Below are 26,645 nucleotides of genomic sequence, written 5' to 3' on the forward strand. Positions count from 1 at the left end.
CCTGACCAACTGCACGCACGCAATGTGCGTGCCCATCAATAACCATTAACGACCGGCTCAACTGGTTCGCTGTCGGGTTTGCGGTCAATGGACCAGGTGCCAAATGTGCTCTCGCGCAGAGTGGGCGGTGAGATAAAGCCCCAAGAACCCAGAGGGCTCTGGAGCTAAATGCCCATAGCACGGCTACCTACTTGCAGGATAAAATCCCGCAAGTTATAAGCTACCCCCTAAGCAGCCCCAGGAACCTCGGACTATCTGTGTATGTGTGTCTTGCTAGCTACTAATGTAAACTAACATGCATACAGGCAGCGTACCTCGAGTAACGTGGCGTTCCGCGGCTTCTGTTTTGAAAATGGGGGCAAAATGAAATTTGAACTGTGCATTTTAAGTACGATGTTTTGACCACATACAGTGTGTACACCACATAATTCGATTTTAGCCAATCGACGCCGCCTTCGCTGCGCTCGGCAGCCAGTAGAACGCCCGCATTTTCGTTACATTGACTAACCCTAGCCGCGGACGGGCTGACAGACAACACACTCCACTAGAGAGGTAAGATAGGGATTAATTTGAGATCATGTACACACACCAATAGTAGGTATCGATTCAATACAAATTTCAAATGAGCAGGTCTTATTTTCCTACCTATTTGTATAAAATTCACAGGTTTCACTCCTGGGAAAATGTTTAACATGAATATAAATGTATACAAACTTGATGAACTAAACAAAAGATAATTCGAGAGCTTCCCGACAAGAGGAAAGCTGGTGCTTCGATCACCTTCTTTTCATTGATCACACCGATCGTAAGAAGATCTGATGGGACACTGGACAAATAGCACTAATATAAACGTTGTGTCGCATTGATATAGAATTTTGTTGTGGCCGTATCACAAGGCAATCGTCGCAAACACGGAGAAGAACAACCACAAACCAAGTACAGTATGTGCATGAACGACATTTGGATTTGCAGCGGTTGCTGCTAATTAAAGGCACGTGATGCTGTCCCCGACTGGGATTCATGTGACGAAGCAATTATTACCGACCAGTACCCGACTGGCCCTGACTGCACCCGACTGTGAAGCGTTGCCATCAATGGTCGAGTCCTGCCAGTATACGTATACTCGTATAGCTGCATTACTATATTACCTGATAGTGGGCTTCTGGCATGACTTCTGTTAAATAATATATATTATATAACTTTGATGTGACCCGTTAGTAGATGCAACTTTAGAGAAGTATTATAAGTTCCCGTAGACGTACGCCCCACGTAGCGCTATAGACGACCTACGCTAGCCTACCTAGCTGCTGAATCTATCACATCTCTACTTGGAGGCAGACAGTCTCAGTCGGTACAGCCGGTCTCAGTCGGGTGCAGTCGGTATGCTGTACCCGACCAGCCCCGCCTGAACCTCTACCAGTAGTTACTTCTGTTAAAAATATATTATCTAGCTTGGATATGAACCGTTAGTACAGTACATGCACCTTTAGAGAAGTATTATAAGTTCCCATAGACGTACACCCCACTATAGACGACCTACGCTAGCTTACCTCGCTGCTAAATCTATCACATCTTTACTTGAAAGCAGGCAGTCTCAGTCGGGTACAGCCGGTTTCAGTCGGGTGCAGTCGGTATGCTGTACCCGACCAGCCCCGCCTGAACCTCTACCAGTAGTTTCTTCTGTCCTGGATATAGTACCGTATTTATCGGCCCCACTGCGACAGGTTTGAATGGCTCAAATCAAGTGAGTGTGAAAAACCTCATTAGGTTTTTTATTGAGGGGGTGCCAATGACATCCATCCAGCAGAAACCAACCGGCCCCCATGCCCCGAAGACCTAAGAAGTCGAATCGGACAAAGCTCAAAGTAAGATGTAGTCATAGGACGCAAATATGATACAAAACTAACTTTTATATACACTATGTGAAAGGGAGTGACAGCAGCCGAGGCAGCTCCCGTATCAGTAGTGGCAGCGAACTTGTCGGTGCATCGCTCGACTGTGTATAGGTGGAAAAAACGCGCCGTTCTTCTTGCAGACAAAAAGATTGGAGGCAAGTGCTACGTTTTTTCGAGTGCCCACCAGGCATTACGCGTTCGCTTCCCTGAGTTAGAAGCAAAGTAAGTGCACTTGCTGCTCTAAAATGCACTTTAAAATAAAAACTAAGCCTCTGTGACCAGGTTACTGTCCTACGTAGAGGAGATTTGCAAAAACCGCAACTTATGTCTGACAACTAAGTGTTTAACGCTGATGATCGCTAAGTTTGACGGCGATTTTGCTGCTGCACGTCAATACACGGCTCTTCGCTCGTGGACAGTGCGTTTCCTCAAGCGCAATCGTCTTGTAGTCCGCCGTATTACCCACAAAGGAACCAAGATTTGCAACGAAATGCAGGTGAATTTGCTGTGATCTATTTCTATTTTTGCATGCAATTTTTTTTCTCGATTAAGTTTGTGTTTTACTGCTAGGACGTTGCTGATGCTTTCGCTAATTCAGCCAATGTTGCTGTTGAAGAAGATGGCGTGTTATCTTTTCATACGTCCTACAATACCAAATATGCCGGCTTGTTTAACATGGATCAGACGACGGTTTGTATGGACACCCCGGCCTGCTGACCATTGACTCCTGCGGGGCTAAGAACGTTGACGTTGCCCAAGGAACTGCGGTAAACGGCGGACGCTGTAGCGTTTTTTTTTGCGCATCCGCGACTGGTGAAAATCTAGCACCATTTGTCGTTTTTGCTGGAGTGCCTGGTGGCCCTGTCTCACAAGAGGTATCAGATCCATCCTTTGGTGACTCTTCGGTGGTACATGCAGTGCAGTCAAAAGCATTTTGAGACCATCCAGTTATGATGGAATGGAGCAAAAAGGTACGCTTAATTTTGTTTGTACAATTTTAATGAACTAACCTGACTTTCTTTTAGATATGGCGTCCAAGTATATCGGAGTGTCGGATGCTGCTATTAGATAGCTTAAAGTGCACAAAAATGACGAGCGTCCGTGAGCACCTTGAGGATGCTTGCGTGACACAAGTTCAGTATATTCCTGCAGGGATCACTGGCTTGAGCCAACCCATGGACGTTAGCGTCATGAGGTCATTCAAGGCTAAAATTCAGTACGTTTGGAGCATGAAAGTGAATTGTTTAATTATTTTACTAACCTAAATTTGTTGGAACAGAGATTTGTATGTGAAGTATCACATTGAATACCCTTTCCCATCAACGGCCGGTGATCGACGCGCGATGCTCTCCCACTTGGTCGGAAAGGCGTGGGTGAGCGTTAAACCAGAGACAATTGTGAATGGATTTCGCAAGGCTAAGCTACTCCCAATTGGGCCTCGTGACGCCCTCGGTGCATTTAGGACGTACTTGCGCCCACTGCCAGAAGACTCTGTTGTAGACGAAGCTGAACCTGATAGCGAATAAACGTTTATTCATTTAAATGGTGCTTTTTATTGTATAAATCATTACAGGTATTCGGAGGGGTGTCACTTCTAAACGATTTGATGTTGCATCGGAATAGTTTGTCGCACTGGGGTCGCTAAATACGGTAGCATTCTGTAGTACTTAGCAGCAAAGAACCTGTTAGTTTGTGGCATACATCCAACAGGAATAAAGGGTCTCTTTTGAAATTTGATTTAGTTGTCTGCTGTAACTAAACACAGAGGCATAGATACTGATATCTAAAGAATTGGAGCTCCTTCTTGCTGAGCTGAATAAGTGATTCCTTTCCGACAAATTCCTCGAATGCAAGCAGAATATAAACGCCACAATTGTAGCTGTCGACTTGAATACCCATGTCTGTTATGTAGGGAGAAACTCTAAATCGTAAGCTATCTCCGAACGGTAGAGCAGTCTTCAAAGTGTTGGCTAGAACTCTGGCATTGACGCCGTATGAGGTGTTCATGGGGTCGTAATACTTCAGACATTTAGCTTGAGCATTGATCATGATGGAGTACCAGTGGTTACACATGCAGTTGAGAGGTATCAAAACTTTCTCGTTTGATAGCCCCAGAAATATTGATTTGAGTATCTGAGTCGTAGTAGAAGTAATGCCTTCCACGACCAAACCAAATAGCGTGGGATCTAGCGCAACAACTGAAGAATTACCGCTAAATAATCGGGACATTGTTGTTTGAATGGCCTTGCCCCCCAACAACCCTTTGCCAGCCAAATCCAACAGCTCGACTTGGTTAGACAGCGGCACGAGCCGTAAGAACTTGTGACTGAGTGTGCCATCTTCTTCAACTGAATAACTGTTGGGCACATTAACTTATGTCTCAACTGTTTCGATCCAGCGAATGGTTTTGTCAATCAAGTCCAAATCATTCATCGCTCGGTGCCATTTCCTCATTAAACGCAAAGTTGGCGCCGCGAATACACCGACACCATGAATTTCGACTGCAGTGTCCTTTTCAGCAAGACCCTTTCGTTTGTTTTGCAGAGCCGTTGTTTTGGCTTAGCATCGTTTCAATAATTTAGTAGGTAAGACGCGCGTAAGGGCTCCGAGCGCCAACTCGTTTTGTGCCGGTATCTTAGACAATTCATAAGCCGTCGGAGCATTGGGTCTTTTTGTGAACACGTTCACCTATAACTGACGCAAAATCTGCATACCATTGTAGGTTGGGTCACTTTCCATCGGAACTCCACATTCGATAAGCTGAGCTGCTTGTCGAATATGTCTGAGTCTTCCGTAGCTGCATTGATGGTAATTTTCTTTTTTGCCTTTCGTGCTTTAGGTTTTTTGTCGAGGTCGACCTCTTGATCGAACTGGCCCCTCGATTTTAAATTCAATATTACTGGAACAGAGGCTGTCGTTGGACTGCGGATGGTAATAACTCGAGGCAGGACGAGATGAAATAGGTTGCACAATTTCATCAGCAGCCGCAGTCACGTTGGGCTCGCTGTCATCCCTCGCTCGCTATTCACTTCATCAGTTCCAATGTTCAGTACGACCCCACCTGGAGGTCTCCACAACCAGGTGGGGTCGTACTGAACATTTGAAGTGAAAGAGGTGAGCCAATTAGAGGAGACACAGGAGGAGAAACTGTAGCCGACACAATTGGTGAGGTTGGTGCTAGCAACGGAGCAGCAGAGTCGGTTGTTTAAATAGATGTATGAAGTGGTGACACCGATTCCAATATGGAGCTGAGTGATCTGTCAACACTCTCCAGCATTCCACGTTTGATAGTCAGCTCAATGTTTTTCATAACACCCATCGCCACTTGATATTCCGCCATACCAAGCTCACTTAGTACGTCACAAATGACCGAAGTCGTTTCTTTCGCCTCTCGATACTTGCGGCTTACGTCCCACGGGCTTAAACGGTGACGTGTAACTGAGTCAACGGCGAACGCCTCGCCAGAAACTACAGGAAGGGAGCATGAAGCTCGCAGCCACGACAAAAGCCACCGCTCGTTTAGAAATTGAGTTGGGATGAGTGGGTGCCTTGCGGAGAAATATACCATGGCGACAAGGCAGCAGGTGAGTCACCATGAGCTGGCAGGAACAAATCCACGTCTTGCGATTTACCGAGTACTCAGCAGAAGATTCGTCGAGGTAGTCTTCTTCATCAATCTCATTCTAGACGAAAAAAATCCGGTGACTGCTTCGTAGAAGCTGTAGTTCGCGCGAGATCAGGCAAACAGGTACTGGTCGTAAATTAACTTGCACGCATGTTCACTGACGAGGTTTGCGTCGTGGCTCATTTCTCGGTCATAATCAGCATGGTTAGCGACGCCGAGTTTGAGCACGCGAGATATGAAGTCGTCCTTCATCTGGAGTTGGTAGCACATCACAGCTGCAACACACTCGTCAACAGTCATAAACGAATTTACGACGTCCTTGAGCTGCTTGCATGACGACTCTAACCGATTGTTAGTGTTATTTCCCAAAGTCGTAATAGCTTGGCGTTTGTGTGAGCACCACAGTTCCTTACAGCTATCCCAATTGTTCGTAAAATAATCTTCGAACGGGTGCGTTGTGGGCTGCAACGAACCCTCCAGCTCTCCATTCGGAGATGGAGCTGTTTCCGCCTCATTCGCACCGACTTGTCCGCTTGAGACTTTTAAGTTAATCAGGTGCCTCACTACTTCCGATGTTTGTCATATAAACGCTCCGTACAAGCATATACTAGCAGGTGGATGACTGCGCGTAACTGCTCCTTCTGCCACACGCTGAAGCCGTACTCATAGTTTGCGATTTCTTCATGAAGATACTTAATCACATGCAACTGGCACAGCAAGATTATAGCATCAGGAAATGCCGTCTTCAGCACACTCAGCTCCGTGAAATCTTTGTCAATAATCAGGCTGTGCACGTTGGTCCAAGCGGGGTTGTGCTTTTTGAAGTTGTCGATTGCTGTCTGCAACGTTTCATAACGCTAATTCTGCACAAGTGCATGCTGCACGTACTGTCCACGACCAAAACTGTCATGTGCCATGAACGAGAATACTTTGTACTTCGATACATTGGTACCATGAGCTGCATCAATCAAAAGTACTTCTGGGAAGCGGTCGAACATTTCACGCATCATGCGAGTCTGCAAAGTTATGCACGTCGCAATTTTCTGCAATATAAACCACCGCCAATGCACATAAGTATCATTCGCTGAAACCAATTGCTTGAGAGCAACCCACCTTGTTGTTTATATCATCTACGAAAATGCGTCCGATATTACCTGACCCTTCACAAAATTCCACCATCCACTTCTGTAATCGGTCAGCCACTGTGCTAGATCCAATTTTGCACGACTTCAATCTCGCTACGAGATTGTGAACATCGCGAGCAATAGGCTTACAGTCCGAGTGCTCTCTGATATACTTGAGAATTGTTTTTTTTTTTCACTCCAGATCGTTGGAGATAACATTGTCTGGTATCTGCAATCGGGTAGTCGGGTACTGGTCGAACGTGGTACGAGCAATGGGGTGACTGTGAACTAAGTTGGTTTTAGTTACGTACAGTTTAAATGTGTCTTGATCTGCCATTCTGCTAACGCATAGGTTGACCTGTAGAATTCAGCAAAATCAAATATTAGTCTCGAACGTCACCAGTGGCTTCATAAGCAAAAAAGGAAACACATTGCCAGTGCTTTGCATTCCAATGGTCGTGTATTCTGTCGTTGGCCTTGCCCCCGAGGCGTGTGCGTCCCAGCATGGGTGCACTCGAACGTTTCGGCGTAAAATCCCCATTTTTCAGGAATTGGTGGAGCCGATTGAAGCTTGGATATTATAGCATTTCTGGCCGCAGCTGTTTTGTTGGAGCGAACGCGAAACAGCTAATCAATATGTACATTAGAGTTGAAAAGAAATGAAAACCTGCAGCAAATACCAGTACTTGACAAGTCTTCGTTTGGTACACGCTGAAATAAGCATCGAATTCTTGCTACGAATCGAACTGCTTCACCTCCAACGCTCGTCCAACGTTGACTCGATCATCAGCCGCGCTTTCTTTTTCTAGTGGGGATTGCTGTTCATGATGCGACGATGCCACAGCACTGGACGCGTCATCTTGGGCAACTTCAAAAATGCACCCGTTTAAGGAACTGGGGTCTTGGTGAGCTATAGTCTTGTGCTTTTTGCGGGGTTGCTCAGCAGCAGCATCATCAGTATCGACCTGTTGCTGACGCCGCTCCATACTTCTCAGTCTAGACCGCAGCCCAACGCTTCCGCTGCTGACTTTTCTACTGCTAATTTCTACCACGCTCTTTGCCTCGTCTGTTTCTTGGTTTAGAGAATGAGTGGCTAAATACAGCCATTCAGCAGGCATGTTTACGTGTATACAGCGGAAGTTAATGTGGAAAATGGACGTGCAGCGGAAAGCCGCACAAAAAATGCTATGGCAACTGGGATGTGCTGGTCAAGGACGGAAGTCACTCTCTTAATTAAATGCTGCTGTTTCGCTATTATGTGTGTGCTACAGGCAGAGAAAAGGATGAGATGGTGGCCGCAGCTGAGGCGAAGAGGACTGATTATTTATATTTCTTGTTGAATTTGCTCGTCTAGTTGACGACCCGCGATATTTTCGAAAATGCCGGTGCATTAATGTTTTGCTGTAATACTGTAGAAATATCGGCCGTTTGTGCAACTTGGCTTGCAACCCTATTTTGATTGGCTAATACTAGTGCTGATGACTGTGTTGAAGTGCACAAAGCGGTAACTACACACGCAGAGTAGGATGGCCGCCATTCTTACGATCCGCACGGAGGGCCACCAAGATATTTGACACTGAGAGCTGCCTACCATTGACTAGATATACCTTGTCTATCGCTGCGTCACTGGTAAAACCTGAGCGCACCAAGCTAGCGACTACGTCCCAGAACACTTTTCGCCTTGAGAAGGCGAATTTGCTCGCACCACGCTCGATTGCCGTAAAGTCTTTTGCTGCTTTCACGTCACCGCATCCGACCTGGTATTCGTGCCAAAGTTCGAATAAATATTTCGGCCGCTTTAAGTACAGCCGTAGACGCCCGGCGAGTCGGAGGCGGATTAGGTGGAAATGTAATTATATCCTGCGTAATAACGTCGCGCCGAAAAGATGGCTACATGGCAATTTGCTTTAGTATGGCCTGAATCTTCTGTAGCTCTCGTTGGTTCTTTCGCCGTAAACGCATGACTTCGTCCAGCACTTCGGCTGTTTGGCGTCGCCCTGCTCCAATCTGCGAGTGAAGGGCTGCTAATTCACGGCGACTACCATCTCCGAGTACAGCGCTACCACGGCATGAACGTCGTGAGCTCTCGCTTGTACTGGCTTGTCATAGTGCTGGGGCTTGTGGCATTCTTTTCTTTCTTTGCAAACTTCTGGCTTGATCTCACTTGGATTTTGATATCTGGTTTTACACTAGGTACGTTTCCAACCTGACTTGCTTTTTGTATTAGATTGGGTTGCAAAACTGACCTGAACCTGCCACCGTGTATACAACTCAAGTTGCAATCACCACCCCACCGTTTCGCGCTGTACAAGGCACAATTGTGGTCTATACGCTACGTGCAGCCAATCGGAGATCAGGATTTTCAAAAATACAACCTTGGTTGCAAATGGCCGATAATGTGTACTGTAGGTGTGTGATTGTAGCGTTCTGGTTACCACACAAGCGAGAGGGTTCTTTTTTACGCATCTGGTGGGCCACTAGTGTGGCTAACAGGACGGTCAGTTATTTTCTTTACAGTTTTTATAATAGCGCTAGGCTTATACAGATATGTGCATGCATTGTTTATATAGGGTGCTCCCACAGCAAGGCCCAAAGTTGCAGTAAACTTTTACTGCAACTTCGTGGGATTTATAGATAACGCTAATAGCTAATCCCATATGAATACTAAATATTGCTATTTTAATTAGCAAAGTGAAGTAATCTAACTTTTGACTACCAGCCCAACTCTCAAAGCCTGAATTCGAACAAAGCTAAACGTCGTGAAGTAACGGACGCGCCCTATTAGAGTCCGGACTATATTCAATAGTGCCGCTTGAAACGGGTGAGGACTTTATTCCTTGCTGAAATGATTCGTGTACCAGGTTAATATCGTCTAACGCATCATCTAGCTATGAAAGATTTAACAGATCAACGTCTTCGTCCATATGCGGTTCCTTCGACCACTTTCCACGAAATTTTGCGCCTTACACATCGTGCTTGGATATAAACCACGACGAGGGGTCTCTCGAGAAGCCTGCTATTTCAACGCTCCGCATGATTGTTGCCTCATCCGTGTCTCGCCACGCGCGGAGGCCCCAATCGCAAACGGTGTCAACACTTGGCATACGTGGGTTACCAAAGCGAGTGTATTCGACTCGGTCTGACTCTTTCCAAGCGTTAATTTCCATGTACAGTAGGTCCTTGAAACGACATATTTAATCCACTTGATCACCTCTTGCTTAGAGCATCTCCACCAGTGGGGCTCTATATCTATATAGCGACTGAAGAGCTCAAATTGATAACTACTGGGGTTTCACCAGGCGTCTCTATCGCCAATTTTTTAGCTACCGGGGGGTTTCGGTCGCTATTTCGGACGCCATAGCGACTGAAATCTATAGGAGGTTGGATCACTTGCAAACGAACAATGCCTCGAGAAAAGCTTGGTCGGACAAGGAAGACGCCGCCCTGTGCACGGCGTGGTGCGCTACCCAATCGCAGGGGCCGATCAGAGGGCGGACAACCTTTGGACGCTAATCTTGCAGTCATACCGTACGATAGTACCAGGATGCTTGTGCGGCGATACTTCGCCGCACAAGCATCTCATTAGCCGCAGTGAAGTCTCTGTCGACATTTGCAGCCTTGCCGGGCTGTGAACCGCCGTGTTTTCTCTTTTTCGGTGCGCGAGGGGTCAAAAGTAGCGAGCAGACGTACGCCTCTTCCTCGTCGTCAAGAGCTTCTCGCAGAAGACGATTTCTCCACATAGCGACAGATTGGTGAGTGATGTCTCTCGGTGTCTATCGCTAAAAACATTCCGGCCAATCGGAAGGCAACGAGTTTATAGATATAGCGACACACCGGTGGAGATGCTCTTACGCCCAATGCCAACTGACTACCTTTGATGAGGCATTATTGGAAATGACGGGAAAGTGTTTCTCTCTGTAGAATGGATGGTCAGCAAGTTTGTAATAGCAGATTTGTTAGGAGGGGCTTGTGTTTAATAGTGCAGGCATGTAGCACCCCACAGGACACTATTCGGTAGGGGGCTTTTATTCGGGCGCATCCGTTAATACTATTAATTGTACTCTTAATTACACTTACGATTTGAGAGGTTCTCTCCACCCAATTTGGTAATACTCAAAAGGGTTAAAATCATTGCTACTTTTAAGTTTAACTTGTAAAAAAGTAAAACTTCTTGAAATTGGTTTTTTTATGTTGCTCGCGATTTGAGATTAGTTTTTGATTTTCCCCACCATGGCCTCAGCTCAACAATGCATTTACTAAGCACAAGTTCTGAGCCAACTTTACGGGCGAACAGATAACCAGAGTTCAACACCAGCAAGCAACCACCTCCAGAAATGCAATTTGAGCTGCAAGACCAGTCTGCGCGTGTACAGAGTCTGAATTCCATACAGAGTCTAATACAAGGCTTTTAAAGAAAAATAAACAAAATTTGTTTGTATGTACATGTAGTACGAAGCCCTCTATTATTATGTTTTTTTACATAGTCAATTCTGATTTTCAAAAGGCACTTATTAAGTATAAACTTCTAACACGTCGTTTTGTAACTCCAAGACTTTAGGAAATTTAAACAAAAACTAAATAGAGCACCCAGTTCTTCACTTTGAAACTCCCTGCCATGTTTCACTAGTTCTGGCAACACGCGATGCTGTAGAGTTTATATTGATGGACTGGACTGTATCCATTTCTCTGTGCTGACTTTACCAAGCACGTGGTGGACGTAAATGGTGATTACAGTAGAGAGGCGTCCGGTGTATTGCTATGCGCAAGCTGTGATCAGCAATATTTCGTCGCAACACAAACTGATGAAGGAGGAGGACAAGTCCGATTCGATTTTTAAATAGTTAATTGACGAATGTCCAAATTACCTGTCAACTGGCCCGATGTGGACTTTAATCGACGGCTTAGAGCGGTCAAGGCATTTGTTTTAGGACTAGCAAGCAGGGAACCCGAAAAAATAATATACTTAAAAATTAATCCTAATCTTTTAATTTAATTATCAATTTATGGCTGTCAACAACGGGGACAACCCCAATTTTGAGTAAGGTCTAGTCAAGTTACAGCGTGGGGACGCGATGAACGTCGCGGAAAAATTAGCCTGCGCTGAATTTAGGTCGCCTGATCTCGAACGGTCGTCTTCAAGAGCCGCCGAAGAACGTTCTATTATGAGAGCGGCGTTCAAGAAACACAATTGCGCACTACGTCGACGTCGCGTACATCCCGCCAACGTCTAACGAGTGTGAGCGCTTCTTCTCTCTCGCTAAGCTGGTGCTGTCTGATCTACGGAAGCGAATGTCTCCAGCAGGCTCGAGATGATAATGTTTCTGAACTACAATCGTGACAATGCAAATAATTGAATTATTAATTTGCTCAGCTCACATCGATGTATTAATCTAAGTATTGCATTTTCGGGTTCCCTGCTAGCAAGTATATGCCCCCGTACGCACGCTGTTGATTTCAGCAACTTGAACGCCTACAATGCAAAAATTGCACAATTGTTTTTCCAAAAAGTCGATCTTCATGCGACTCAATATGTTGGTGTATTGTCGGCAGCTTTTACTCCATAATGCAACGAGTATTCATCCGAGTGCGTACTGGAGCATGATAGCAACGAAAGGAATCATATTAATATGAACATGCCTAATTCCAGTTTTCAGATCTGCAAATTAAGACCGGTATTAGGAATTAGGAAGAAAAGGGAGCGTTTTTCTTACTTAAATTATTTTTAATACTGCATCTCGATGGCATCTGTGTACGCGTCGGTGGAGCCACAGTTCACGCGCGAGCTGCTGTCGCCCGGTCTGCGCGTGGGCTACACAGACGAAGGCGGTGTATGGCAATTCCTAGCGCCCTCTCTATCGCAGCGTCTGCCTCTTCGCGCCATCGAGTGGCGCAACCTCGTAGGGGTGACGAAGCGTATCGACCAATTGCCACTGCACTTTGACGAAATCTCGGTTCAAAATGTGAAGAAAGACCTCCCGCTTGCCTGCATTTACCTGGTCAAATGCGAGGATCTAGACAGCTACCGGAGCGTGGTCCGGCCTCCATTGGTCGCCTGGGTGGACGCCATGACGGCGGCAAAGGTCGAGTGGCTTGTGCTCTACGTGCCATTGGGCACACGTCCCAAAGCAGCGGGCAACGTGCCCAACCCCATCTACAGGAAGATTTTTGACAGGTTGCGAGCTGATTATGCCCATAGGAAGGGCGGACCACTCCTTGGTGGAGCCATTGGCCCCGCTTCGGCCCATTTGGCTCTACAGGAGAGAGTGTGCAAGATCGACACACTGGAGGGGGCAAGTGTACTGGGACAGCGGCAGCAACACGAGTCTCAATGGACAGAACTGCTGCTGAGACTGCGACATTGTGTCATGGACGCGTTCCAGACCAAATGCTTCCAGTACGAGGAGAGTCTCCGGGTGCTGGACGCTAAGCGAAGGTCCTCCGGGTGGGACTTCGGAGCCTTTTTCTTGGCGAAGGAGAGACTGGCACTCATGTATCAGCAAATGTATCTACAGGATGATGCCATCCGACACGTAAGGAAGAGAGAGAGGAGGAGGACAGTGCTTTAAGTATTTGACATTGATATTGCGGAATTTGTTGCGCAGCTGGACGAACTGGACGCGATTTTCGTCAACTTGAACGAGACGGAGAAGCAGGCGTTCCAAGACGGCAGCAAGACGTCGTTCACGTCTCAAGACCCGATCTTCACGCAGTCTCCGGTGAGTTCAATAGCCTTTTTGTTCTCTTGTTGGCCACGTGGTCTCTTTAACCGTGGGTCCTTTTTACTGTAGCTGGCGCTGGAGCTACCAGAGACCCAGCAGCTGATCGCCTCGAATCGCGCGTCGGCTCGCCTTGTCTCGCTCTACTGTTTCTGTCGACAGATCCGCACGCTGTACGTCATGGGCAGCTTCCCACAGCTACTGACACGTGCCAGTTCATTCATCGAGACGTTTCTCGCAGAGCTTCGGGAGATGACAGCGGAGAACGCAATTGACTGGCACCAACCGTTTCTATGGGCCGTGGGTGCGTGTATGGAGGTTTCCTATGCGTGTGAGCTCTCGTGGAGTGGCCGAGACGACGAATGGACGGCGTCGAGTGTGTCGGTGCAAGTGGCCCAGGCAATTCCAGTTGAAGAGATGTCCCGCGCCCTAGGAAATGTGCTGTACCTCGCCCGTCGTTTGCTGAAGAACTTCGCGAGGACTAGCCGATCCAGGAACGATCTTCGTGTTTCGTTCTCTAGCGTACAACAGGGCCACACAGCGGAGGATTTATCGCTGAAATGGTATCAGCAACTGGAGCAGGTGTTTGTGGCTCCAAAGCTGCGACGAGCTGCCGATGTGTGTGAGCCGTATGAACGGTCTCTGTCGGAGGTATCGCACTTAGCTTCCATGTACTTCTCGCAGTCTGGACGACATCGGTTCGCTGTATTTCTTGGAGGGGAGTGCGCACGGTACCATCTAGCACGTGGAGAATTCGAAAGTGCGTCGAGACTGTTGCGGTCGCTGGCTCGACAAAGCGAGGAAGACGGTTGGTGGACGATCTTTGGAGCTTGTGTGCGCAGTATCTGTCGTGCAGAGCTGGCGCTGGGGCGATCGACACAGGCAGTGGCAGCGTGCTTCAGCATGTTGCAGCTTGCGCAGGAGGAGCAGGTTGGTGTGAGTAAAGAAGAGATGGAAGAGCTCATGGTTGCTCTTGTGGCTAGTCTTGAGAATAAGAGCACAAGAGACAATAGAGCTGACTCAGTGGAAGACGCCAATGTATCTGGTTGCGAGCCTAGAGTCAACATGGGTGAGCTATTCAGACCGACAGTAGCCGTGGAGACTACGCAGTCAAGTGGCAGCGCTCTAGAGCACGGAGACGTTCGAGTTACGTTAGGGATCGCCAATGATTTCCCGGCTGGAGTGCAGTTGGAACAGGTTCGCATTCGGTTTACAAGAACGCCCATCACTCATGAACGACGCCAGCTAAAGGACACGTCTCCTCTCATCAGAGACCAGGCGGTAAGTCCTGCGTCGTCTGGTGAGCAACCTATCGACCCACCATCAAAGATTGAACACCAGCACTTGTGTCCAAGCCAAACTGTTGAGACGGACGTAGCGACGGTACTTCACAAAGTTGTGGAGAACGTCCACAACGAGCTGGAGGATGACTCGCATTTGCTGCTGGAGGAGAGAAACGTCCAGCTCGATGAGAAAACAGGCGTGAACGTGGTGTTTCTGCACTCGGGGGTTCCTGTGGGGCATTACACTTGTACTGGGATTGAATGCGTTCTTGCCGGGAACTCCTTTCGCTTGCTTCCTCCCAGTGCACTTGCTCTGGCCAGTTTTGAGATCGCTGCGAGGGAAAGCACGGTTCAGGTTGCCATTGAAGGTGCACCGCTGCTGATGCCAAGACCTCTGGCTCACGTGGAAACTGTAATTGTCTCGATCCAAGCGAATGATGACGTGGTGGCCAATGGAACGCTCGAGATGCGAGTCTTCAAGCGTGCTGGTAAGAGGCACGTTGACCAGTCTGGGTGCATCATGCAACTAAACGACGAGGAGCTAGAAGAAGAAGGAGACGAAAGTTGTAGTGAAGAGGAGTGTGGCATCCAGTTGATTGAAGCAACAGTGCGTGGTGAATCAGACTGGGACGCTGCACATTTTCACGACATCTCGAGCAGCCGCAGTGGCGAAGAACCTAGCAACACATTGCGTGTGGCTATGCCTGCATTATCCCGTGGAGGCTTCCTCTCATATGTCGTATCTCTAGCGGTGCCTCCAATTGATCAGAGTGACCTCAGCTCTGAACTAGAAGACGAGGATGGCAGTACTACCAGCGTTACAGTTCGAGCGAGTGTACGGTATCACCGGGAGGCGCTGGATACAAGCGTCTCATCAACGACAACCGAAGTACGTTGCGCTGAGTCGACGTTCCGCGTGCTTCAGCCACTGACGGAAGTGGTGCGACTGAAACGCGTTGGCGCACGGATCTTCGCCTCGATCGCTCTCACATGCAACCCTTTTATCCCCGTTGTTATCCAGGACTACAAGTTGATATGCCCCGACCAAGATACCGTCGCTCCTGAGCAGAGTCCGCTATTAACCGTAGAGCAGGACCCGAACATCAAGCTGCGAGGGACAAATCTGCGTCCAAACGACTGTGTACATTTCGCCTTCTCTTTAACTTGCAGCGCTGGCTTCGACAGGGACGTTGGCAACAGCTTCTGCTCGCTGCAATTGGAGCTGAAGTATGACGAGAGATGGCTGAAAACCGTGAGAATTCAGTTGCCACTGACAGAAGTTCAAGGCAAACGCTACCGAATCGACGTCCTGCCGAGGGTCCAAGACATGACACGCACGTTGCCTGGGGATGCAGTTGAGGCCACTGCGAGTGAGCCGATGACGTTCCATGTCCACGTACAAGAAGAAGCTTCGCGGTCGAACAAGCCTGCGTTGGCCGATGGGGCGAGTGTGTTATCTCTGTGTCTGAATGAGAGCAGCGAGCGAGACTGGATCCTCGTGGGGAGACAACTGGAACGCTTTACGCTGGATCCGTGTCCAGGAACTCACGATCATTGCAGACGCGAGTTCAGTACGCAGAAGAGGCTCCTGGCCACCCGCACAGGTCAACTACGTTTCCCTGCATTCCGCCTTGAAGTCAACGGACAAAGTATCCCAGCAGCACGCGTTCACTGCCAACAAAGCAGTCGACGAGTAATTGTAAGTTAATGAGTGAAGCTGTTCTCTACAAGTAGTAGTTGATAACTAGTTGGTGACGGCTACTCTTTAAACAAGACACTCAAGTAGCCACGAGGTTTACGCCACGGCGTCATCTGCCAGAATGCCAAGTGCACGCAGTTCTCGCTGTTTGTCTTCGCAGTTGACGTACGAGTCGCCATTGCGGATGTGCCACAAGGCGCCACCTAGATTCACGCCCCATGCTGCTCGAGGGTACGGCGTCTCAGGTGGCACAGAAAACTTGGTGCTCATCGACGCGCAAGTGCCTCCATGCAGCTCGGCATACGCTCGGAAAGCTGGCAGCAGCACCTCGTTCCAGCGTTGATCATTAGACCGCCACACAAAGCCGACCTTGTCTAGCTCTGCACGCAACTTGGACGAGAGCACCACCTGACCGGAGCGGACACGTGTGATCCACTGTCCAAGCCTGAAGCCTCGAGTGAGAACCGGCCAGTTCGGGTCGCGATCGGGTACCACAAAGTCCGTCGTCACCAGGGCGTCATTGCCGTGCAGTCTCCGATACGTGGCCAGCGCTGGGATCACCACACTTCGCACAGTCTTCTCCACACGATGACGAGCATTCCACACAAAGCCAAGAGCGTCCAGCTCTTTACGCGCCGCCTGCACCTGAGAATCGTACGCTCCTCGACGGATGTTCTTGACTGTATCTCCCAGCTTGAGCCCCCACGAGTCTGTCGGCCACGGGTCCTCGGACGGCACTACAAAGTCCTGCCACACATCGCAGTGTCCGTACTGCGCGGAAAACACTCCAAGCGCTGGGAAAATACTCTCACTCCAGACCTTATCAACCAGTCGGAACGAGAACCCCAACGCTTCTAGTTCCTCTCTACTGTCTCGAACTTGCGTCGCGTATTTCCCCGATCTCACCATGTACACATGTCGTCCCAGCATATATCCCTCCAACGTCTTAGGCCACCGCGAGTCTTGCTCATGTTTCGGGATCGTAAACGCCAGAGGAACGTCGGCGTTCCCATGTAATTCCTTATATTTGCGTAGTCCTGGCAGGAAGAACCGGTACCACTTGGTGTCGCGCACTCTCCACACGAATCCCAACTCATTGAGAGCGTCAACCTGGTTCCTGGGCAGCGGTGGCAGTGCAGCACTGGCCGCCGCCGTGTTCAGCTTCTTCTTGTCCTTGAGTTGCTGCTCTCTCTGTCTCTGCTGTTGCACCTGCTTCCGGAGTTTGGCCACCGCCAGTCCCAGTTTGTAGCGTCTCGTGGCTCGAGGCCAGAGCTCCGCGTCGTCATCGTCTTGTTCTTCCGGCACGATGAACTTCTGAGGCACAAACAGGTCTCCGTACTGCTCCTGGTACGTCCGGAGAGCTGGGAGACAGACCTCTTGAAACTGATATTCCTGCCATGAGTGCAGTGGGAAGCCCATGTCTCGAAGCTCCTGCATCTGCTCGGCGCCCTGCTTCTTGGTCGCCAGAGCTGAGGCTGAGCCCTTGCTCAGAGACTGCATAAAGCGATGTACTTTGACTCCCAGTGGCAGCTGGTGCAGCTCCTTGGGCCAGTCGTGACTTCTGGGCACTACGAAGCTGAAGGGCACAGCAAAGTGCTGCTCCAAGGAGTGGAAGGTGCGCAGAGCGTGCACCAGTTGACTTAGAGATTTATTGTTGCTGGAACGACGGCCTTTGGAGGAATCGTCTGAGGACGAAACACGGTAGAAGCGAGCAGCATTGGGCGTAGAGATGAGAGTAGGGGGGTGTAGAGTGGGGGAGGCACACAGAAGTCGCGGCCGAAGAGGCAGCAACTGCAGCAGGCGGCGGCGAGGCATCACTACAAACTGCTACTGCGTGCCAGTGCTTATGTTTTGATTTTAAGACCCAATAATTGGGGTTAATGAAAATATAACCCCAAATACATGAATTATTTTATCCATCTGAAGGACAATATTTACAGGACTTTATTGCTACCAGGTAGTCCTAAAAAAGGATCCATCTAAATGACAAGATTTAGTTTACAAAATTTAGTCCTTAAAGGATTAGGACAATTAATTAAAATAAATTTGCAATAAGACAAATCTGCTCAAAAACCGAAAAATCGAGCAAATAATGCCCGCAAACAATCCAGTACCGTGGTAGCTCATAAAACAAGCCTCAAGTAGCTTGTCCTGTAGCTTTTGTTATTTTTTGCTCGTTTGTTTATTTCCGCTAAAGAAACACGCAACTAGCGTTTCCATTTTTTGAAGTTTCCGTTTATATTTTTGGGCAGAAAGTGTAACAACCACTCCAATATTGTCGATCACTTTCATCGCCAATAACTTAGCTGTCTTATTTGCCGCTCACTAAGCTTTCCCTGCTTCATCGCAGTTCGACATGGGATTGTAGCCGCTGGTTGTCTGGGAAGGGTTACAACGCAAGTGGCACGTTTACGCAGAGCTGGACTCGAGTGGGGAGGCACACCTGAATCGGACCGACTAAGACTGGTAAAACCTTTCTCTTCGCCCAAGAATCTCAAGTGAAACACTTCTGGCATTACCTCCTTCGCCTGTCCAATGACACGGATGTTGCGTCTTTGCCACGTCGCCTTTCAACTCGCCCTGGCCTTCGTAGCCATTCGCTCAGATCAAGACAGCAGCAACAGCAGTAACGACAGGGGCGATGGTGGGGACGTCGTTGGTGATTTCGGTGAGGTCAAATTTATACCAGCAGAGAATCTGTATGGTCAGCTTTTAAACACTTCCAGCATCGCTCCAAACACGTTGGTGGCAGTCGCTTCCAGCTACAGAGCGCTAAATGACGACTCTATCGGAATAGCGGGTTTAACCACCCCCAATACGACAGTGTTCGCGTCAATCCTGATCATGCCCTCTGTTGCGAACGACACGAACTCAACCTTTGGAAATCAATCTGAACCGTTTCTAAGTGACAAGCGCTCGGGTCGCACGCAGCTCTTGTACAACTGCACTTCTTCTCCAAGCCTTTGGAACCTCCTCGAGGACTCGAATATGGTAAAACTAGAGACCTTTCAGGAATTCCCAAGCAGCGACAGCAACACTGTGGACTCATCCTCTGGCAGCAGCAGTACTACGTCTGATCCTCGAAACACTGTTGCCGTGGCCGTGGTACAGATTGCAGACTGCTCCACGATAGAAACCACATTAACGGAACGGCCTGTGGTCTTGAACTCGTTCTTTGGAGCCGACTTTCCGAACTCCTCTCCCTCGTACCTGTACATTACCAACAGTGCGTTGCTGAGTAACTCTTCTGGCTCTGCTTCGTTATCATCAGGTGCATGTAGACTTAGACTGGAAATGGCTCAGGCGACGCTGCCAGACGTGTATCCCGAATGCAAGATCAGATTTGAATCGACAGACTTGGATTCGATCCTCTTGGAATCTCCAACAACTAATGATGAGGATGGACAGCCACCGAGTCGCCGACTTGAAGATGCGAGCTCTTTTGACTTCATTAGGGATCCATCGTGTACGACGGAGTGCGGAGCCGATGACCTTGATCATAATACCTGCTACGCCCCAGCGCTGGATGGTCGTCAGACAGTGGTCCAGTGCAAAATGCAGTTTTACGCGAAGAACAGTGCTTGCAACTTCGAATGTGGCGATGAAACAGGCTCTCCATACAACCTTTCAGCACTCGACGTGAGCCAATGCTACAGCTGCTACTCAGAGTCCAAGTACGGGTGTCCATCTGGCTACATAATGAACAGTGCTGGTTGCTGTCGCGTCCTGTCGTGTCCGGCAATGGTGAGCCCGGGCATGTCGTCGCCAAGATCGTTCACTCTGAATTTACAACCGAACCGAAGTGCGGTCACGAACCCGTCGATGATGCTGTACACCAGTGGCGATTGTTCCGATCCCACGAATCCTTCCAACGACTGCTGTCGTATCACGTGCGAAAACTGCTTCATTAACATGTCGATTGCCTCGCTGTATGCCGAAGTCGACGTTTATTCCTCTTCGGTGGATTACACAGCCACTGAGATGAAGTTAGTTGGAAATTCGGCGATAAACGTCAAGGTGGTTTCTCCAAACGGCTGCAAACTCGAGTCAACGACGCTGAGATCATTTCGCATTACCCCGTTGTCGATACCTCTAGGCCTGACGTCCCTTGAAGTGGACTTTACCGTGGATTTCGTTGGGGAGCTCGCTATCAAGCCGCATGGATCAAGCGCCCAAATTGGAGTTACCTTTCAGATTGAACATTTATCTGCGGGATCCATAAACTCACACGACTTTGTTGACAAGAAAATTGTGTTTCAAGGAGGCGAAGACATCTCGAAAAGTGGCATCCACACTGTCGTTGAGCTATCGGTCGCTCCAACTGTAAGGGCGAATCTAGTCTTCCTCGATCTTGCAAGTATTGGGGTCCAAACGGGGTTTCCTACTTTTGTGCGTCTTGAGTCAATAGTCAAGTATCCTGAACAATTTCCGGCCTTGGCGACACCATATCTCGACGATTCCTCCCAATATCGCGGCGGCGACTGTTCTAAATCCCATTTCATGGAGTACAGGGGAGTTTGTGGGTACCAGCCTGTCGAGATCGCATCCTATGCCACTATCGAGATTCCGTGGGATTCCGATCTGCTGTATGAGAAGCCTCTGACGCAGTATGGCGCCGATAACACCAGCAGCCTATTCAGTGGATGTGTATCTTCCGAGTACAATGCGGTAATGCTCTTAAACACCGCAGCAAACGCAGTCACGTCGGCTACAACTGCAAAAGTATCGTCTGCACTTCAGAAGATCCTGATGTATGCTCTCCAAATTCCTGACATTGACCCCAATTTTCTTAAAATCCCCATCTATTCCTCAGGTCAAATCACCGTCACTATCGCAGTGCCTCCTTCTGTGGCCGACATGTATCCAATTCCATCCGAACTTGAGACTCAGTTCTACCAAGTCGCAAGAACTGCCGCTTTTGCTGACACTGTGAGCTCGTTCGTCGGGCTCAGTATCGTTGCGCAATGTCAAAGTGGATTCTGGGGCGCTTCCTGTCTTAGCGCTTGCACTTCACCCAACTGTGCCACGGTTACTTGTAATTCTGCCACGGGGGTCGTGACAGCGTGCACCTCCTGTAAACAAGGCTATTGGGGGTCGCCAAGCTGCAGCAACACATGCGTCTTGCCGCAGAACTGCCAAGCAGGAACTGTCACCTGCGATTCCAAGGGCAAAGCGACCTCGTGCACCGCGTGCAATGACGGCTGGTGGGGCCCGACCTGCACCAAAAAGTGCACCTCGCCACAGTGCGGGGACGGCGCCATTACCTGCGAGATCGACGGTACTATCACGTCGTGTAGCTCGTGTAGCCCGGGATACTGGGGTTCCACTTGCAGCAACTCGTGCTCATCGCCTCACTGTCCTGTTGAATCGGCGAGTTGCGACGACCTAGGGAGTGTGACTTCGTGCAGTTCATGCGAGACAGGATGGTGGGGTCATACGTGCGACAACCAGTGCTCTTCACTCAACTGCAAGACTGGCAGTGTCAGCTGTGATTCCGAAGGCCATGCGATCTCGTGCAGCTCATGTGGTGACGGTTGGTGGGGGCAGACTTGCAGTGATCAGTGCACAGCACTTAATTGCAAGACCGGCAAGGTTAGCTGTGACGCCGAGGGGGACACTATTTCGTGCAGCGAATGCGAGGAAGGCTGGTGGGGACCGACTTGCAGCAACGAATGTACTTCATCTCAATGTACAGCCGGTAACGCTAGCTGCGATTCTACTGGCAATGTGGTCTCGTGTAGCTCATGCGATGACGGTTGGTGGGGTCAAACGTGCAGCGAGCAGTGCACAGCTCTTAGCTGCAAGACCGGTAACGTCACCTGTGATGCCGCGGGCGATACGATTTCGTGCAGCGAATGTGAGGACGGCTGGTGGGGGCCGACGTGCAATAATACGTGTGAGTCTCCGGGGTGTGAGGACGGCGGGATGACTTGCAATCTGGACGATGGATCGGTTACTTGGTGTAGCTCCTGCAACACGGGATACTGGGGATCTCCTACCTGCAACAACGCATGCGAATCATTGCACTGTCCTACTGGCTCAGCGAGTTGCGATTTCGAAGGCAACGTACTCTCGTGTGGCTCATGTGAGACTGGATGGTGGGGTCAGAACTGCAGCGATCAATGCATCGCGCTCCACTGCACCAACGACGCTATTAGCTGCGATTTATTTGACGGGACAGTGTCCAACTGCAGCTCTTGTGAGGATGGGTACTACGGATCAACGTGTGAGGATGAATGTGAACTACCGGCACATTGTGAGAGCTCGATTTGTGAGCAGCAAGAAGGGGGAGCAGTCGAATGCTCGTCCTGCGAGGATGGTTATTACGGATCAACTTGCGAGAGTAAGTGCAGTATCCCGCAGAAGTGCCAGAGCTCACGATGTGAACCAGACTCCGGAGAAGACGTCGAGTGTTTGGTTTGCGATGACGGCTTCTTTGGGCCCAAGTGTGAGGGCAAGTGCAGCGTACCGGAGAACTGCAACAGCACCCGATGCGATATCTCTGGAGAAACAACGCAATGTTTGACGTGCACGACGGGCTGGTGGCATGCGATTTGTCGGGAGCCGTGTGTTTCGAGCCATTGTATCGCGGGATCTGCCACTTGCCACGTCGACGATGGGGCTGTCACCTCCTGTGACTCATGCGAAGATAGCTGGTGGGGTACGACTTGTGCTAACCAGTGTACCTCACGAAACTGTGTCGCTGGCTTCGTGAGTTGCAATAACACGGACGGGTCTGTCACCTCTTGTAGTGGCTGCGAAGATGGCTACTGGGGGTTAGTTTGTGAAAGCACTTGCCAAGTGCAGGGACAATGCACGACCACAAGGTGCAACCAGAGGACAGGAACCGAAATCGAGTGCACGGGATGCAACGATGGTTGGGAGGGGAGCCTTTGTGACTCCACGTCTACTGCAGCTACGAGCTCATCCGCAGATACAGATGCCGGAACAAGTGCAGCAGCACACCGACAATGGGCAAGTTTCATGGCATTGTGGCTTTCGAGCTTGGTCGCGTTCACGCCATTCTGGATGGTGTAGGAGCAATTTCATTTTTTATTGACTTCGAAGTGATTGGTTTGCATTTGTTAAAAAAAAGTTTATTATTAACTTGGCATTAATTAAAGAATGACCTCGGAGAGAATCACAATTCCTTCGATCCTTAAGTGTTTCGACCAAAACAAGGCGATGTGGTGCAGGTCATCGGACAGTAGGCTTCTGTACTACACGTAGCAATCTGTGGGCCGCACATGTACCAGAAGGACTACGACCCGAATGTTCGTAGATTCTTTGGAAGCGAGCAGTTGTGCGGTTGGTAGCGACTGAAGGCACAGCTTCATGCAGGCTCCGAGCCAACAAATTGTCGGCGACATGCTTCGGTAGTACCAGGTAAAGGCGAGCAGTGGTGTCCACTATTTATGCCGAAACGAACCCAATGCCCCGGGGGGGGGACCTCGAGGAGGTATTTGTACTCACGATGACCCGAGTCCGTCGATCCCCACCCACGTACGGGGTTCATTTGAGTTTTTGTTGACCGACTGATGAAGGCGTACCAGTGGTTGGGACTGCAGGTATTGGTAGTGATAGCTGCGCCCTCCAAGAGTCTTCTTCACCGTCGTGTACTTTATGAAGAGCCCAGTCCAGAAGCCAAAGCGTATTCAAGCTACGATACATTTCGGAACTTTTCAGCTGGACTGCACCATGTCAATAGTGCTAGTACGAGTATATCCGCGTCCATACTTGTCGCCCCAGAGCTCGAATCCAGCTCCTTAGCTCCCAGCCATTCTAAGGTTGGAGAACTCGCGTCGCCAAGCACACACGTCGCTTACAACTGCACCTCATCGTCTTCCATCTGGAACCTTCAGCAAGACCCCAACGTGTTGAAAATGGAGAATGTCGAAACTCTGAACGGTGAAATAAATGCTGCGGTTGCAATCATTCGACTTGCAAACTGCGACGAGATATTGCGATCGTCGGTTGATCGTATCGTGGTCGGTGATTCGTTTTTCGGAGCTGCGTTTTCCAGTTCCACCACGTATTTCCATGTCCAGAAGAGTGCTGTTGTCGATACCGACAAAACCCAAGACCCCGATCTCAAATCCAAAGCAGAGGGGTGTCTTTTGAGGCTGGATATGACACAAGCAGCTCTCACTCAAGTGTATCCGGACTGCAGAATCAAATTCCGCTCTACCGACGTCGCTAACCTCATTCAGACAGAATCTGTAGAAGCTGCCTCGGCAGTGGCCACTCGACGTAAGCTTGAAGCCACTTCCTTTGGCTTTGTGAAGGATTCTACCTGCAGTTATGACTGTGGACAAGAAGGCGAGAATGGCAAGCTCGACGTCGACAAGTGTTGGGCCAGGGACAGTGGAAAGTGGATGGAGGTGCAATGCAAGCTGCAGCTATACGCGCCGAACGACCAATGCAGCACTGAGTGTGGATATGAAGGTGAGGACGAGACGCTTCCTGCGAATCAATGCTACGACTGCTCCTCTAGTCACGACTCCTGTGGTATTGGGTACAACTCGACCGACGATGGCTGTTGTCGAGTTTTAGAGTGCGAGGCCGTTAATGGTGCTCCAATTACAAGCCCAGGGACGCTGTCGTGGAATCTGAAAGACGACGCACTGACAGTGAGCAACAGCAGCTACTCGATCTTCGAGACTGGAAACTGTTCCAACAGCTCTGACCCGTCGTCAAAGTGTTGTCGGATCACCTGTGAGAATTGCTTTTTGAATGTATCCATTGCGTCCATGTTTGCCGACGTGGAGATCGTCGATGCATCTCTACATGAGGCCATTGAGATGGGACTGACCGGCAACGCTAACCTCGAGGTGGCGTTATACGCACCAAACGGCTGTACGTTAGACGAGACGACACAGCTCAAGAATGCCAGCTTCACTATTCCGCTGGGCTCCACAGGGATCAGTATTGAGATCACGATGGGGCTAGATCTACGCAGAAAACTCTCTCTTCAGCCTCATGGGTCCATTGCAACTATCGGAGCCACTAGCGACTTACAGAGTCTGACGGCAGGCTCGCTTCGGTCCGAGACTTTCTACGATATCCAGATCACAAACAACATTTCGAGTAAACTCGCACAAAGCAGCATCGACCTTGAAATGCAGCTGGAGCTCATTCCCTCGTTCCAAGCCTCTCTATCACTTTTGAAAGGTCTGGCACGTGTCGGCGTCAAGGCAGAGTTCCTGGTCTTCCTCGAGCTCAACAGTTCATTCCAATATCCTGCTCCGTTTCCAGGTCTCTCCTCGAAGTATCTTGATGACACGTCGCTGTGGCACGGAGGTAATTGCCAGCTACCGCACTACATGGAATACAACTGCAACGCCGGCTACGGAGAAGTCAACATCTCCCTCCCATTATCCGCCAGAATTCCAGCTATCGGGAATACATCAACCGAGCTCAACATCGTGACATCTTCGCGTCGCTCCAGCTTCAGCCTCTTCAGTGGATGTGTAGCTACCGCCTACGACGCGGAAATTCGCTTATCGACAGCTATCGACGCCGTTTCTTCTCTCTCAGACGAGCACAAACAGACACTGAGAACAATTTTGGGATGGACGCTGGGCATGACCGACATTGATCAGGATTTCGTCAACATAACTTCAGTCTCCGCTACCTCTGGAGAAATTTACGTTACGCTCTCTGTGCCGCCATCGCTCGGTGAAATTTACCCAAATGCGGCAGAATTTGCCTCCGAGGTTTATCAGCGAGCGAGGAATGAAACATTTGCCACAACAATCAGCAACTATGTCGGGTTAAATATTGGAGCTCAGTGCGAAGACAACTGGTGGGGGATCCAGTGTAACCAGGCTTGCAGTTCTCAAAACTGCAGAAACGGGAACGTCACCTGCAACGCCGTGGATGGAACTCTCTCGTCCTGTGGTTCGTGTAAAGTTGGATATTGGGGAGCTGTCTGCGAGAATGTGTGCCAAGTGCCCGCTGTTTGTTGCAACCAGTTCACTGGAGCTGACGAAGAGTGCGTGACATGCGAGGAGGAATCGTGCACTGATACTTCGTCGGCACTTGATCCAATGCTAGCGAACGCTGCTGTGCTTGGTCTCGTAGGAATCAGTGCGTTCGTTCTAATTTGACCAAGTCACCAAGGGTGTGGGATAATTAATTGGTGGAGTAGTCAGCTGATCAAGGACTCGTGCAACAATACTGAAGCAAAAATGGATCCTTTTCAGCTCTTCCATCGATACAGCCACTTGGATTGGGATACGCTTTATAACAACGAATTCGGAGGTCTAAAGCGGTCCTTTAAGTGGTTTCCACTCGGGACGAC

General features: G+C 49.4%; 4 protein-coding genes across 4 annotated transcripts; 3 read left to right on the forward strand and 1 right to left on the reverse strand.

The window, feature by feature from the left end:
- Nucleotides 1-12,382: 12,382 nt before the first annotated feature.
- Nucleotides 12,383-16,351, forward strand: PITG_20330 (trafficking protein particle complex subunit 10, putative; the record flags this gene model as incomplete). Its single annotated transcript, XM_002895616.1, has 8 exons — nucleotides 12,383-13,174; nucleotides 13,247-13,360; nucleotides 13,433-13,867; nucleotides 13,931-14,342; nucleotides 14,421-14,568; nucleotides 14,815-15,125; nucleotides 15,219-15,234; nucleotides 15,325-16,351. 8 exons carry the CDS (start codon nucleotides 12,383-12,385, stop codon nucleotides 16,349-16,351), a joined length of 3,255 nt encoding a protein of 1,084 aa, XP_002895662.1.
- Nucleotides 16,299-18,176, reverse strand: PITG_20331 (uncharacterized protein; the record flags this gene model as incomplete). Its single annotated transcript, XM_002895617.1, has 1 exon — nucleotides 16,299-18,176. One exon carries the CDS (start codon nucleotides 18,155-18,157, stop codon nucleotides 16,439-16,441), a length of 1,719 nt encoding a protein of 572 aa, XP_002895663.1.
- Nucleotides 18,177-18,877: 701 nt separating this feature from the next.
- PITG_20332 (uncharacterized protein) lies at nucleotides 18,878-23,123 on the forward strand (the record flags this gene model as incomplete). The annotated part of the gene is made up of 3 exons (XM_002895618.1): nucleotides 18,878-19,010; nucleotides 19,167-23,003; nucleotides 23,095-23,123. The coding sequence occupies 3 exons, from the start codon at nucleotides 18,878-18,880 to the stop codon at nucleotides 23,121-23,123; spliced, it is 3,999 nt and encodes a 1,332-aa protein (XP_002895664.1).
- Nucleotides 23,124-24,717: 1,594 nt separating this feature from the next.
- PITG_20333 (uncharacterized protein) lies at nucleotides 24,718-25,940 on the forward strand (the record flags this gene model as incomplete). Its single annotated transcript, XM_002895619.1, has 2 exons — nucleotides 24,718-25,810; nucleotides 25,885-25,940. The coding sequence occupies 2 exons, from the start codon at nucleotides 24,718-24,720 to the stop codon at nucleotides 25,938-25,940; spliced, it is 1,149 nt and encodes a 382-aa protein (XP_002895665.1).
- Between the last annotated feature and the right edge of the window lie 705 nt (nucleotides 25,941-26,645).

The sequence above is a fragment of the Phytophthora infestans genome, genomic scaffold (assembly GCF_000142945.1).
Source record: "Phytophthora infestans T30-4 supercont1.148 genomic scaffold, whole genome shotgun sequence".
Lineage (NCBI taxonomy): Eukaryota > Oomycota > Peronosporomycetes > Peronosporales > Peronosporaceae > Phytophthora > Phytophthora infestans.